This window comes from Dipodomys merriami, unplaced genomic scaffold (genome assembly GCF_024711535.1).
Source record: "Dipodomys merriami isolate MVZ:Mamm:240054 unplaced genomic scaffold, mDipMer1.0.p SCAF_7, whole genome shotgun sequence".
Lineage (NCBI taxonomy): Eukaryota > Metazoa > Chordata > Mammalia > Rodentia > Heteromyidae > Dipodomys > Dipodomys merriami.
Window position 1 is genome coordinate 16,784,191 of NW_027206290.1, and position 13,388 is coordinate 16,797,578.

At 46.3% G+C, this 13,388-nt stretch overlaps 1 protein-coding gene across 1 annotated transcript in view; it reads right to left on the minus strand.

Moving 5' to 3' along the window:
• The window catches only part of Ankrd35 (ankyrin repeat domain 35), a 30,116-nt gene extending 16,890 nt beyond the window's left edge, over nucleotides 1-13,226 (minus strand). Inside the window, exons 1-4 of the mRNA XM_070007568.1 lie at nucleotides 13,149-13,226; nucleotides 3,989-4,119; nucleotides 2,159-2,247; nucleotides 1,760-1,824 (exon numbers count right to left, since the gene is read on the minus strand). Of these exons, the coding sequence (XP_069863669.1) occupies nucleotides 1,760-1,824; nucleotides 2,159-2,247; nucleotides 3,989-4,119; nucleotides 13,149-13,187 (324 nt within the window). The 5' untranslated portion in view covers nucleotides 13,188-13,226. The remainder of the gene's footprint in view (nucleotides 1-1,759; nucleotides 1,825-2,158; nucleotides 2,248-3,988; nucleotides 4,120-13,148) is intronic.
• Nucleotides 13,227-13,388: the final 162 nt, after the last annotated feature.

The window sequence follows — 13,388 nt, forward strand, 5'->3', positions numbered from 1 at the left end:
GATTTGGGAAAGATCAAGAAGAACAGAAACAGGGCTGGGAAGGTGGCTCAGTGGTAGAGCGCTTGCCTTGCATGCATGAGGCCCTGGGTTCAATTCCTCAGCACCACATAAACAAAAAAAAAAAATCCAGAAGTGGTGCTGTGGCTCAAGTGCTAGAGTGCTAGCCTTGAGCTGAAGAGCTGAGGGACAGTGCCCAGGCCCAGAGTTCAGGCCCCATGACTGGACCCAAAAACAAACAAGAAGAACAGAAACAAACCTGCAACATACTCAATGACCTACTGAAGGAATTGTGCAGTGTGTACTTTAGAGACTTATTTACATTGCACACAGGTCATTTCACATGTGTTTCGCCTTGTTCTTTACCATTTGAGCCATACCTCCAGTTCCAGTTTTTTGCTGGTTAATTGGAGATAGGAATCTTGAAGATTCATCTGCCCAGACTGGCTCTGAAATGAGATCTTCAAGATCTCAGCCTTCTGACTAGCTAGGATTTGGGGCGTGAGCATAGACAATGCCTAGCACATGTACTTACGCTCCTTGTCTAGAAACAGCCTCAGAATAGGCTGAGAAGGGCTTTGGGTTAAGTAAAGGCCTCTGCTTATCCTCACAGCATGTAGTCTCGTGTGTGGCTGGGCCAATGGTATCACTCAATAGTGAATTTGTGAGCTGGCTATGTGAAGTCCCCTTAAGGGCAGTATTCAGTGTGGTGCCTACCTAAAGAAAGTGCTAAATAGGGGCTGGGAAGGTAGCTCAGAGGTAGAGCGCTTGCCTTGCATGCATGAGGTCCTGGGTTCGATTCCTCAGCACCACATAAGCAGAAAAAGAAAGCCGGAAGTGGTGCTGTGGCTCAAGTGGTAGAGTGCTAGCCTTGAGCTGAAGAGCCGAGGGACAGCATCTAAGCCCAGAGTTCAGGCCCCACGACCAGACCCCCCCCCCCAAAAAAAAAAAAAGAAAGAAAGAAAGTGCTAAATAAAATTTTTTGTGTGAATAAATGGTTATTAGCTTTCTTACTGGGGAGGAGAAGGGTACATCTGACTAACTAATGCTCCTAACTATAAGACCAAATTAAGATTCTGAATAGCCAGCCCTGGTGGCTCATACCTGTAATCCTAGCTACTCAGGAAGTTAAGATCTGAGGATCACAGTTCAAAGCCAACCCAAGTAGAAAAAAATTGAGTAAGATTCTTATCTCTCCAAGGAAGTATTTTTTTTTAAAAAAGCCGGCTTTGACACTGGTGGCTCAAGCCTGTAATCAGGAGGCTGATATAAGATTATCAGGGTTCGAGACCATCCTAGGCAGGAAAGTCCATGAGACTCTCCAATAAACTACTCAGAAAAAGCAAGAAGTGGTACTGTGGCTCAAGCACCAATCGAGTAAAAATGCTCAAGGATAGCACCCAGGCCCTGAGTTCAAGCCCCAGGAGTAACAAAACAACAACAACAAAAAAGCCTGCACTAGTGGCTCACACCTTTAATCTTAGCCACTTATCAGGCTGAGATCCGAAGTTTGAAGTTCAAAGTCAGCCTGGGAAGGAAGATCTGTGAGACTCTTATCTCCTTTTAACTAGCAACAAAGCTGGAAGTGAAGATGTGGCTCAAGTAGACAGGGCCCAGGCCCTAATTCCAAGTCCCAGTAATGGCACCAACATTAAAAAAAAAAAAAAAAAAAAGGGGAAAAGCAAAGAAAAAGAGCAGGGATCCACTTGTTCCTTGGGTGGAATAGTGGGGGGGTGGGGGGAGGAGAGGGTCTGGCTCACACCTGAAGCAAGACCTTTACACACTGTGGTTGGCAGGAGATGGTGGCCAGGTGCAGGGCGGTGCTTCCTGGAAAGAGAAAGAGGGAGTGAGGGGGTTGGGGGGGGCTGGCCCATGCATGCCCCGTGACTCACCGGGGAGGGAAAGGGAGAGACGCACAGTAATCAGAGATTACAGAGAGAAGCTCTGAGACACATAGGGCCAGAAATTCCTGTTCCCCAAGCATCAGGGACTCCAGGGCAGAGGAGAGGGTGAGGGTGGGGTGTGCCCAGCTTACAGGTAGGGAAACCTGTGGAGGGATACTAGGCAGGACTTACTGAGGATGGAGATGAGGGGCTACCATTGGAATAGGTTGCAGGGCCCCGTCCTGACCCCCAGCAGAGGTCAGTACTGTCCAACTCACCATCCTCATTTCTGCTGTTGATGTCCGCCCCATTTGCGAGTAATACGGTCAGACACTCAGTCAGCCCCTTAGAGGCTGCCAGATGGAAACTGTCAGAATCAAAGCAAAGACACCTGCGGATGAAGGAAGCAGGGCAGGAGACCCCTCCCCTCTTCTTTTCATGTCTGTTTTCCCCACAGTTATTCCCATCTATGTTTTGTTTTTCTGTTGGACACAAGGTCTTATTAAATAGTCCAGACTGGCCTCAAATTTTTCCAATCTTTTCACTTAGCTTCTGGAGTGCTGGAATTACAGGCATGCAGTACCACAGCCAATAAAGGGGAGAATGTGTGTGTGCTAGATATGAACTCACATGTGCTAGATATGAACTCACATGTGCTAGATATGAACTCACATGTGTTAGGCAGCAGTTCTAGTGGGCAGTTTTGTTATTTGTGTTCTTGCTTTATTTATTTATTTATTTTTTACCAGTACTGGGGCTTGAACTCAGATTCTCATGCTCTTGCTTAGTTTTCTCCACTCAAAGCTGGCACTCTACCATTTGAGCCACAGCTCCATTTGCAGCTTTTTGCTGGTTAAAGAGTCTTACAGACTTTTCTGCTCCCATTGGCTTTGAACCTTTATCCTCAAATCTCAGCCTCCTAAGTAGCTAGGATTACAGGTGTGAGCCACCAGTGCCCAGCAATAGAGAATATTTAATAAGCATTGCTTGCTATGCTTGTCATATCCAATCCCAAAAGCAGAGAGGAAGCTTTTCTTAGAAAGCCTGACTTCCTAAAAAAGGAAGGCCATACGATTTGCAGTCTGGAAGTCAGAGGAAGCTGGAGGAAAAGTACACATGAAAACCTCAGGACTTGGAATTTTATACCCATGAAAGTGGCCTGGGCACACCTTTACCTTTCTGAGTCCAGAACCCAGTTCACTGAGCAGAACAAAAGGTGTCCCATGGAAGTGGCGCTGTAGCTCAAGTGGTAGAGCGCTCGCCTTGAGCTGAAGAGCTAAGGGACAACGCCCAGGCCCAGAGTTCAAGCCCCACGACCGGAAAAAAAAAAAAAAAAAGGTGTCCCAGTGCTAGACTGGCCATTTGGAGGCTGATTTAGACAGAGATGAGAGATAGTATTTCCCTTATTCTAATCCATCCCTCTTGCCTGACATTTCTCATGGCGTCCATTTCACTCTGAATTTCCCAGGCATATGCACCCTCATCATTGTGAAATGCCTCTTAGCATACGAGCTTGCTGTTTATTTAATGAGCTTTACTCCTCCAGTCAGCGTTGTTAATGCGGGATGGGAAATGGATGGCGCTCAGGAATAGTAACCTCTTCACTCTCACTTTATTCGGTGACACACGACACAGGTTTATCAATGTGTGTGTATGTGTGTATGTGTGCGTGAGTGTGTGTGTGTGTGTGTGTGTGTGTGTGTGTGTGTGTGTGTGTGTGTGTGTGTGTGTATGTGCTGGTACTAGGGCTCAGGTCCTTTCACTCGCCCTTGACTTTTTCAGCTCAAGGCTGGTGCTCAACCCCTTGAGCTACATCTCTACTTCTAGCTTTTTTGCTGGTTAATTAGAGATGAGTCTCACGGTTTTCTTTTATTTTTGTGTGGCTTGGCTTCCAAAAGTGATCCTCAGATCTCAGCCTCCTGAGTCCCTGGGATTATAAGCATGAGCCACCAGTGACCAGGCAATATGCGTGTTAGTTACAACAAACATGACTGGAGCTAATTGAAAGCATTTCCTGGTCATATTAGAGTTAAAATTTTTCAAATGGATGGAGTTGAAAGGACTTCACATAAGGACATAACAGGGTGGGGCCAAAAGGACTTACTTACGGGGACTGGCCGCTGGAGTCTAGCTTGGTGGGTCGGGCAGACTTCCTGGAGGCCAGGGCGGCCACGCGCCCCACGTCCCCCCGCTGCACAGCCTCCAGCAGTTTCTGATCACGGCGGTTCCATCTCTCCACCTAGGCAGCCAGCCACAAACCATGTGAATACAGAAGGGGATGGCGAGAGTCCACCCCAAGGAGAAGGGACATCCTCAAGGTCCCTTCATGGTTGCATAAGCCACTGAGCCTGGTTCATTTGGTCATAGATAGCAAAATATTAACTAACCCATTTACACTACCAGCCAGGGAGCTAACGAGAACTGGATCACAAGATTAAAAATTATTGGCCATAGCCGGGTGCCAGTGGCTCACACCTGTAATCCTAGCTATTCAGGTGGCTGAGATCTGAGGATTATGGTTCAAAGCCAGCTAGGGCAACAAAGTCTGTGAGACTCTTATCTCCAATAAACCACCAGAAAACCGGAAGTGGCTCTGTGGCTCAAGTGATAGCCTTGAGCTGAAGAGCTGAAGGACAGGCCCAGAGTTCAAGCCCCATGACCAACAAGAAAAAAAAAATTATTGGCCAGGAAGTATGGTACATGCCTGTAATCCCAACACTCTACAGGCTAAAGCAGGAGAATCTTGATTTCAAGGCCAATCTGGGCTATACAGGGAGACTTGGTATCAAAAACCAAACAAAAATATAGCATTATTGTCACATATTGAAATGCTGTTTCGACTACATTTTGGGCTCAAGTGGTAAAGCACCAGCCCCTAGTGAAAGAGCTAAGGGAGAGTGTCTTGGCCCTGAGTTCAAGTTCCAGTACTGGGCTAGTGCTGGGGCTTGAACTCAGGGCCTGAAGCTCTTAGCTTCAGGTAGTTAATTAGACATAAGAGTCTCATGGACTTTCTGGCCTGGGCTGGCTTCGAACCTTGATCCTCAGATCTCAGCCTCCTGGGTAGCTAGGATCACAGGCGTGAGCCACTGGTACCCGGCTTGTCTGCCATGTTTTTTTTGTGTGGTTTTTTTTTTTTTTTTTTTTTTGTCCTTAGAGAAGGAAATCAAGGTATCTAACTTTACATCACAGCGTGAAGTCCAAATCCTTAGCCATACTGACTCTACCACCATCAGCTTTGCATCTCACAATTGATTGGAGCGTCTAGGTTTCTGTTTTCCTGTATCATACCTAACTACCCTATTTCCTTTCTTTCTTTCTTTTTTTTTGGTCATGGTGCTTGAACTCTGGGTGTGGGCACTGTCCCTCAGTTCTTCAGCTCAAGGTAAGCGCTCTACCACTTGAGCCACAGTGCCACTTCTGGTTTTCTGGTGGTTTATTGGAGATAAGAGTTTCACGGAGGGGCTGGGAAGGTGGCTCAGTGGTAGAGCACTTGCCTTATATGCCTGAGGCCCTGGGTTTGATTCCTCAGCACCACATAAGCAAAAAGAAAAAAATCCGGAAGTGGCGCTGTGGCTCAAGTGGTAGAGCACTAGCCTTGAGCTGAAGAGCTGAGGGACAGCGCCCAGGCCCAGAGTTCAGGCCCCACGACGGGACCCAAAAAAAAAGAGTTTCACGGACTTTCCTGCCCGGGCTGGCTTTGAACAGCAATCCTCAGATCTCAACCTCCTGAGTAGCTAGGATTACAGGCATGAGCCACCAGCGCCTATTTCCTTTCTTAAGGAAACAACAAGCAAAAGACAAAGAAGCAGGGGGCTGGTGGCTCACACCTATCTACCCAGGAGGCTGAAATCTGAGGATCAGAATTTGAAACTAGCTTGAATAGAAAAGGTCTGAGACTCATCTCTAACTAACCAGCAAAAAGCTAGAAGTGAAGGAATGGCTGAAGTGGCAAAGTACCAGCCTTGAGTGAAAAAGATAAGGAAGAACATTTTGGCCCTGAGATCAAGCCCCAGTACACACACACACACACACACACACACACACACACACACACACACACACACACACACACACACACACACACACACACACACACACACACACACACACACACACACACACACACACACACACACACACACGGAAAAAAAAAGACAAAAGATTGGTCTCTAATGAGGAAGCCTAGAAGGGCAGAGGCAGTGGAGAACTGCTCTCTTCCTCTCCTCCCTCCTCAGTTCCTTGACAGGGAGCAGGTGTCTCCTACAAAAGCCACACGTCATACATTGTCCTCTCACTCCAGCTTGAGTTCTGCTATGGAGGAGTAATTATAATAATTGAAGTACTCCAGGGCGTAAAAGAGAGAGAGCTGTTAGAAGCACATAGGTCGGAAAGCACAGAGAAGCCTGGTTGGGCCCAGAATTCTTTGCTTTCTTTTCTGCCATGATCTTTGATATGGTGAAAAGGGCCCCAGATAAATATATTGTCAGCTGAGCTGGGTTTAGAACCTGGTTTGACTACATTCTCAGCTAGGTGACTTAAAGCCAGCCATCAAACACCTCGACCCTGTTTCTTCATCTATAAAATATGGGTAATAATAACTACCTCATCAGGCTGTGCATATTAAACAAGCTAATATGTACATAATCTCTTTATAAACCATAGAGTCATATAAATGTATGACATCCTTATACTAAGACAGGAAGGAATGAGAAATTGGTGGTGGCACATTATGTTTTATGGAGTATAATCTCAACAACAAAAAAAGAGGCTATAAAAAGAGGTGAAGAAAATTAGTGCCCATGGAAGCCCAATAATTCATTTTCAAATACTGTTTTATAGGCAGGATAAACTATTAACCAATGACAGGGCAGATTTGTTTTTCTGGTACCTGGGGCTGACCTCAGGACTTCCAGTTTGATAGCTGAGCTTGGCTCAGAACTTAGAGCTTACAAGCTGGACATCAGTGGCTTACACCTGTGATCCTAGCTACTCAGGAGGCTGAGATATGAGGATCAAGGTTCAAAGCCAGGCTGGGCAGGAAAGTCTGTGAGACTCTTATCTCCAGTTAACCACCAGAAAACCGGAAGTGGCACTGTGGCTCAAGTGGTAGCGTGCTAGCCTTGAACTGAAGAGCTCAAGGACAACACCCAGGCTCACAGTTCAAGCCCCAGGACCAACCAAAAGAAAAAGAAAAAGAAAAAGAAAAAGAACTTAGAGCTTGCTTATTTTGCTCATTCATACGTTTTTACCACCTGAGCGTAGCTTTTTGCTGGTTAATTGGAGATGGAGTTTTTCAGACTTTTCTACCTAAGCTGGCTTTGATCTGTGCTCCGTTAGGTTTCAGCCTCCTGAGTAGCTAGGATATAGGCATGCCACTGGAGCCCAGCTTGAATCTAATCTTTTTTTTTTTTCCCCAGTCCTAGGGCTAGATATCAAGGCCTGGGTGTTAAAGTAATATTTCTTGTTTTGTTTTTGTTTTGTTTTGTTTTGTTTTTTGGGGGGGTCGGGTCTTGAGACCTGAACTCTGGGCCTGGGCACCGTCCCTCAACTCTTCAGCTCAAGGCTAGCACTCTACCACTTGAGCCACAGCGCCACCTCCGGCTTTTTTTTTTTCTGTTTATGTGGTGCTGAGGAATCGAACCCAGGGTCTCATGCATGCAAGGCAAGTGCCCTACCACTGAGCCACCTTCCCAGCTCCCTAAAGTAATATTTCTATGCAGAACTTATAACAACTGGAAGTGTTGTTTAAGTGATAGCAAGCACAAATTCTTCAGTTCAATCTGTATCACCACCAAAAAAAAAAAAAAAGTAAAACTTGTAAAACTTTGTGGTCTTTTCAATTAGCTTCTCCATATCATTGGAAAATAATTAAGGGTGATATCACCTTATGTCTTGGAGAGAGAAAAGAAATCAGAAACACACTGATATTAGAGCATGGTCCAGGATCATATAGAAAGAGTAGGCATAATCTGAGGATTGTGATTCAAAGTCAGCCAAGGCAGGAAAGTTTGGGAGACTCTTATCTCCAATTAACCATCAGAAACCCAGAAGTGGTGTTATAGCTCAAAGTGGTAGAACACTAGCCTTCAGCAAAAGAGCTGAGGGACAGCGCCCAGGTCCTGAGTTCAAGCCCCATGACAGACCCCCCCCCAAAAAAAAAGGAAGAAGAAAAGAGTGGTCACATTGGAATTAGAACCCAGGCTAGCTGATCCCCAGTCCTATTTCTGGCTACTACAAAGAAAACGGGTTAGCTGGATGCTGGTGGCTCACGCCTGTAATCCTAGCTACTCTGGAGGCTGAGACCTGAGGATTGCAGTTCAAAGCCAGCCCGGGCAGGAAAGTCCATGAGACTATTATTTCCAATAAACCATGAGAAAACTGGAAGTGGCACTGTGGCTCAAGCCATAGAGCGCTCGCCTTGAGCTGAAGAGCTGAGGGACAGCGCCTAGGCCCAGAGTTCAAGCCCCACAACTGACAAAAGAAAAAAAGAAAAAGGGTTACTTGTTTCCAGATACACACACTTCTCAGCTTGCCTTAGGGTGCAGCCGCCCACCATCAGTTGCTACTCTCTGGGGAGATGTCTCCAAACAGGTTCTTTCTCAAAGGACAAAGTAAGCAAAATAACTCCCCATACTAACAGACTCTGACATGTAACAACGCTGTACCCTGGGAACCAGGTCACACTCGGGAACACAGAGGCCTCCGCCACACAGCACTGCCATCAAATGACCTCAGCTTGAAGTTCTCTGGCTCAAGCCATTTTTTTTTTTCCTTCTGTAGACAGGGGCTCATTCTATATAACCCAGATTGGTGAACTTGCAATCCTCCTTCCTCCACTTCATGAGTGCTGGGATTACAGATGTGTGCCACCACACCAGGCTCTAAAGTCTTTTTTTCTTTCTCTCCTTTCTTTCTCTCCTTTCTTTCTCTCTCTCTCTCTCTCTCTCTCTCTCTCTCTCTCTCTCTCTCTCTCTCTCTCTCTCTCTCTCTCTCTCTCTCTCTCTCTCTCTCTCTCTCTCTCCTTTTTTCTGTGCTGGTACTGGGGCTTGATCTCAAGGCTGAGATCTGAGGATGACAGTTCAAAGTCAGTCTGGGCAAATAAATCCAAGAGACTCATTTAATCAGTAAAAAGCAGGAAGTAGAGGTGTGGCTCAAGTGATAGAGTACCAGATACAAGCAAAAGAAGTCAAGTGAAAGTGAGAAGACTTGAGTTCAAGCCCTAGAACCAGCACACACAAAAATGAAAAACAATAATAAACAAACAAACAAACAACAACAACAAGAAACAGCCGGGTGCCAGTGGCTCAGGAGGCTGAAACCTGAGGATCATGGTTCAAAGCCAGCCTGGACAGGAAAGTCCATGAGACTTATCTCCAATTAACCACAAGAAAACTGGAAGTGGCACTGTGGCTTTAGTGGTAGAGTGCTTGCCTTGAGCTGAAGAGCTGAGGGACAGCACCCAGAGTTCAAGCCCCATGACTGACAAAAAAAAACAAAAAAAAAAAACCAGAAGAATAAGAGATTGCTTTCAAATTCCAAGATCCAATTCATCCCTTAGCACATTAGATAGAAATTGGATAGCCATCATAACTCCCAGAGAGCAATCACCAAAGCAATCATAAAATCGAGTAACAAGTGCATTATTCCCATAGCTGAGATTAGGAGGCCTTTGTCGAAGTAAGTGTACCCTTTCCTATCTGTGGCTGTGGTACCTGTCAGCATCCTATCAAGATGGACGGTAGTGAAGGACACAAGGGCTACTCTTGCAGAACAGGTGAATGGAAATGGAAAAGCTGCCCTGAGGATCCAGGCAGGATCTCACAACACTTCAAATGAAACTGATCTGGCATCAATATTTAAAGCTATTCAGTGATCTGCTTTTTGGTCTATTACCTACCTAGGTAGAGTAAGCTCATATATAAGATGCTTATGAAGATATTCTGTACTTTAATAAAATAAAATGAGATTTTAGGAGATGTGTGTGTGTGTCTGTGTCTGTGTGTGTCTGTGTCTGTGTCTGTATGTATGCTTAAACTTGGCTTTGAGCTCCTGTTTTGGATTTTTCACTCATAGCTGGCACTTTGCCACTTGAACCTAGCTCCATTTCTGGCTTTTTGCTAGTTAATTGGAGACAAAACTCTTTCAAATTTGTCTGCTTCCATCCTCATATCTCAGCCTTCTGAGAAGCTGAGAAGCATGAGCCACCAGCACCTGGCTGCATAGACTAATTTTAGAATAATCACTGCTCTTTTTGTCCTTCCCTCAAACAGAGGGTGCAGGACTTTGAGTTGGACTTAGGGATGTGAGCTGGGATAGAGTGAGGTAACTGCTGGCACCAGCAAGAGGTTAGGTTGTTATAGTTGCCAGAAAAAACTCATAGCATTCCTCTGACAAGTGGGCCCAATGTTGTTAACCCCCAAAGAAGTGGAGGATATGATCATCGGACATGTGGGAAGATTTCATGAAGAAACAACTTATAGCAGACCCTGACCTATTATATTTTATTTTTAAATTTTTATTTTTATTTATGACTCTAGATGGCTACTAAGCTTTCTGCACACCCAAGACTCAGCAATAGGTTTCATTTTTAGATCGCTCTAAATCCATCCTCTACTTTCAGACCCTCACCACCCTAGAATCTTGTTATACTAAGAAGAGTTTAGATTCTCCTGGTGATCAAACCTCAGGCCAGCTAGACCCAAGAAAGACAAATGTTTGAGTGCTGGTAGTTCACACTTGTAATCCTAGGTACTCAGGAGGCTGAGATCTGAGGACTGAAGTTTGAAATCAGCCCTGACAAGAAAGTTTGTGAGATTCTTATTTCCAACTAACCACCAAAAAGTCAGAAGTAGTGGTAGAGTATTGGCCTTTTGGGAAAAAGCTAAGGGACAGTGTTTAGGCTCTGACTTCAAAGCCCAGTACTAGCACATACACACACAAAAAGTTTAGAATGGGCTTTTCTAATGATCAAATTGCAGGACAAAAAAAACAAAACACCTCAGGACATCTAGAGTCAAGAAATACACAAAAATGGTTCTAAAACTCCAAGATCCAGCCATTATGCTGTACTAGAGAGGAGGCCCTGCCCAGAGACTGGAAAATCAGGAAGAATGAAATAGTTCCTCATTCCCAAGCACAAACCTGAGAAGGAAGGAATGTTGGGGATTTTAATTAGGGGATTTTAATAGTCCGTATGAATGAATAGGAAAATCATTATAAATTATGACAGGATCTAGGGAGGGAAGACACAGTCTCTGGCACCCATAATTAAAATTTCTTTTGACAAGTTGGTCAATGTAAAGAAACTAAATGGAGAAACAAATGGAAATAGGACAGGACAGGTCTCAACAGTGTTCCTACTCTTGCCTCACAACTTTCTTCCTAGTTTCTGTGACCTGCCCATGCAAAGTAAGCTAACTGAGCATTTCTCATATTTGCTTACAAATAAATGACACCACTAAGTCATGCCAACCAAGCAATGTTACTATGAGTAGCTGGTTCATTCACTTCTGAATGATCTCTAATCCCAACCTCCAGAGAAAATTCTATTCCCAGATTGGGAGAAGGGAAGGGGAGGGTCTGTCTATAAGAGATTTTCAGAGAAGGAGTAGCTATATCTTTTCTGAGTTACTATCTTCTTTATTTATTGTTTCTGTGCCAGCACTGGGCCTTGAACTCAGGGCCTGGGCACTTTCACTTAGCTTTTTTTTGCTCAAAGGTGGTGCTCTACCACCTGAACCACAGGTCCACTTCTGGCTTTTTGGTGATAAATTGGAATTAAGAGCTACTTTCTTGTTCAGGCTGGCTTTGAACTGAGATCCTCATATCTTAGCCTCTTGAATAGTTAGGATTACAGGCTAGAGCCCCCAGCACCTAGCTTAAATACTAGATAGTATCTAAGTCACTTTAATACAGTATCTTCATTAACCTTCTGTTTTGTTCCAGCAGAAGCTAGAAACTGTAGTGGCCTGCTAGGAACTCTCATGATGTGTCTGCTCTAGCATCTTCCCTTTTCTTCACTCAATCAAAGAAAACAGCAAATTAAGTCATTAACAACTGGGTATGGGTTCAGAGTAAGAGTCTGGAGAAAAACAGACAGAAAGCCTTGACTAGCCCACATACCAGTCTGATGAGCATACTGCACTGAACTGGCCAGAGTAGATTCTGCAGGAGAATCACTATCCTTTGAGAAGCAGCCAGGCACAGTTGTGCATCCTTTGGCAGTCCCTGCCAGGCTAGCTAGCCTGAAAGACTGACCCACAGTGAGCAAGCAAAAAGGAGATCCAGAGCAAAGGGGAGGTTGGGTAGAAATGAGTGCCCATTGGGCCGAGTGGGACACAGATTGAAGGAAAGAACGGAAAGTGCAGCCGAGTGCCAATGGCTTATGCCTGTCATCTAGCTGCTCAGGGGGCTGAGATCTGAGGATAATGGTTTCAAAGCCAGCCGGGTGAGGGGAGTCCATGAGACTTATCTTCACTTAAACACCAAAAAGCTGAAAATAGAGTTGTGGCTCAAGTGGTGGAGTGCCAGCCTTGAGCAAAACAAAAGCTAAGGGGTAGTGCCCAAGCCCAGAGTTCCAGCCCCTGTACACACACACACACACACACACACACACACACACACACACACACACACACACACCCCAAAACTGCTGTTTTGAGAGCTCATTTGAGTTTTGGGTGATGTCCGAGGTTCAGTAGTGTAGGTGAGGGGATGGGAAAGGGTTGGTGAGATGGACAGAGCAGACTGTGAAGGAGGGTTATGAGAGGCTGTGGGGCTGAGCGTAGTACTTGTTGGGCGGGAACAAATGGGAAGGATGGGACCAGGTGGGAGGAGAAGGCAGGGTGGAAGTGAGGCAGTGGGTAAGGAACCGAAGATAGGGGGGGCGAAACAGAGCCAAAGCCCGAGGAGGGGCCGGGCAAATGCTGACTGACAGACACAGCAGTAGAGAACAGGGCCTTGGGATGATGACAGGGCTGCAAAGAACCTTCCAGAAGTTGGGAGTAGGGGGAGATGCTGAGGGGAACAAGAAAGCAGCAGCGAAGCACAAGACGGTGGGGAAGGAGGACGCTCCGAAGCGGGTCGGAGGCTGGGGGTCCGGTCTGGGGGGACAGCGGCGTCAGGTCAGCGAGGCTGGCGGGCTGCCCTGCGGAAGCGCTGGGCAGACCACGGGAGCTGAAGGCCGCCGTGGTGCACGAAGCTGGGACTCGAGATTTCTGCCAGCAGAGGTCTCGAATCCAGACCTGGGCCACACACGCTGGCACCTACCGCCACTTGTGAGCTGGAGCAGGAGAAGATGCGCTTCATGGCCGGAGCCAGGGCCGCGGGAGGACGGAGACGCGTGGAGAGCCGGGCACCGCTGCCCAGACCCGGGGACTCAGCGCCAGCCGGGGCAGAGACGGCTGTCAAAAAGCAGAGAGCGGCCCCGCCTCAGGCCCCGCCCAGACCCCCACACTACCCAATCAGGGACGAGAAGGCGAGGGCTGGGCCTGAAGCTCCGCCCCACGC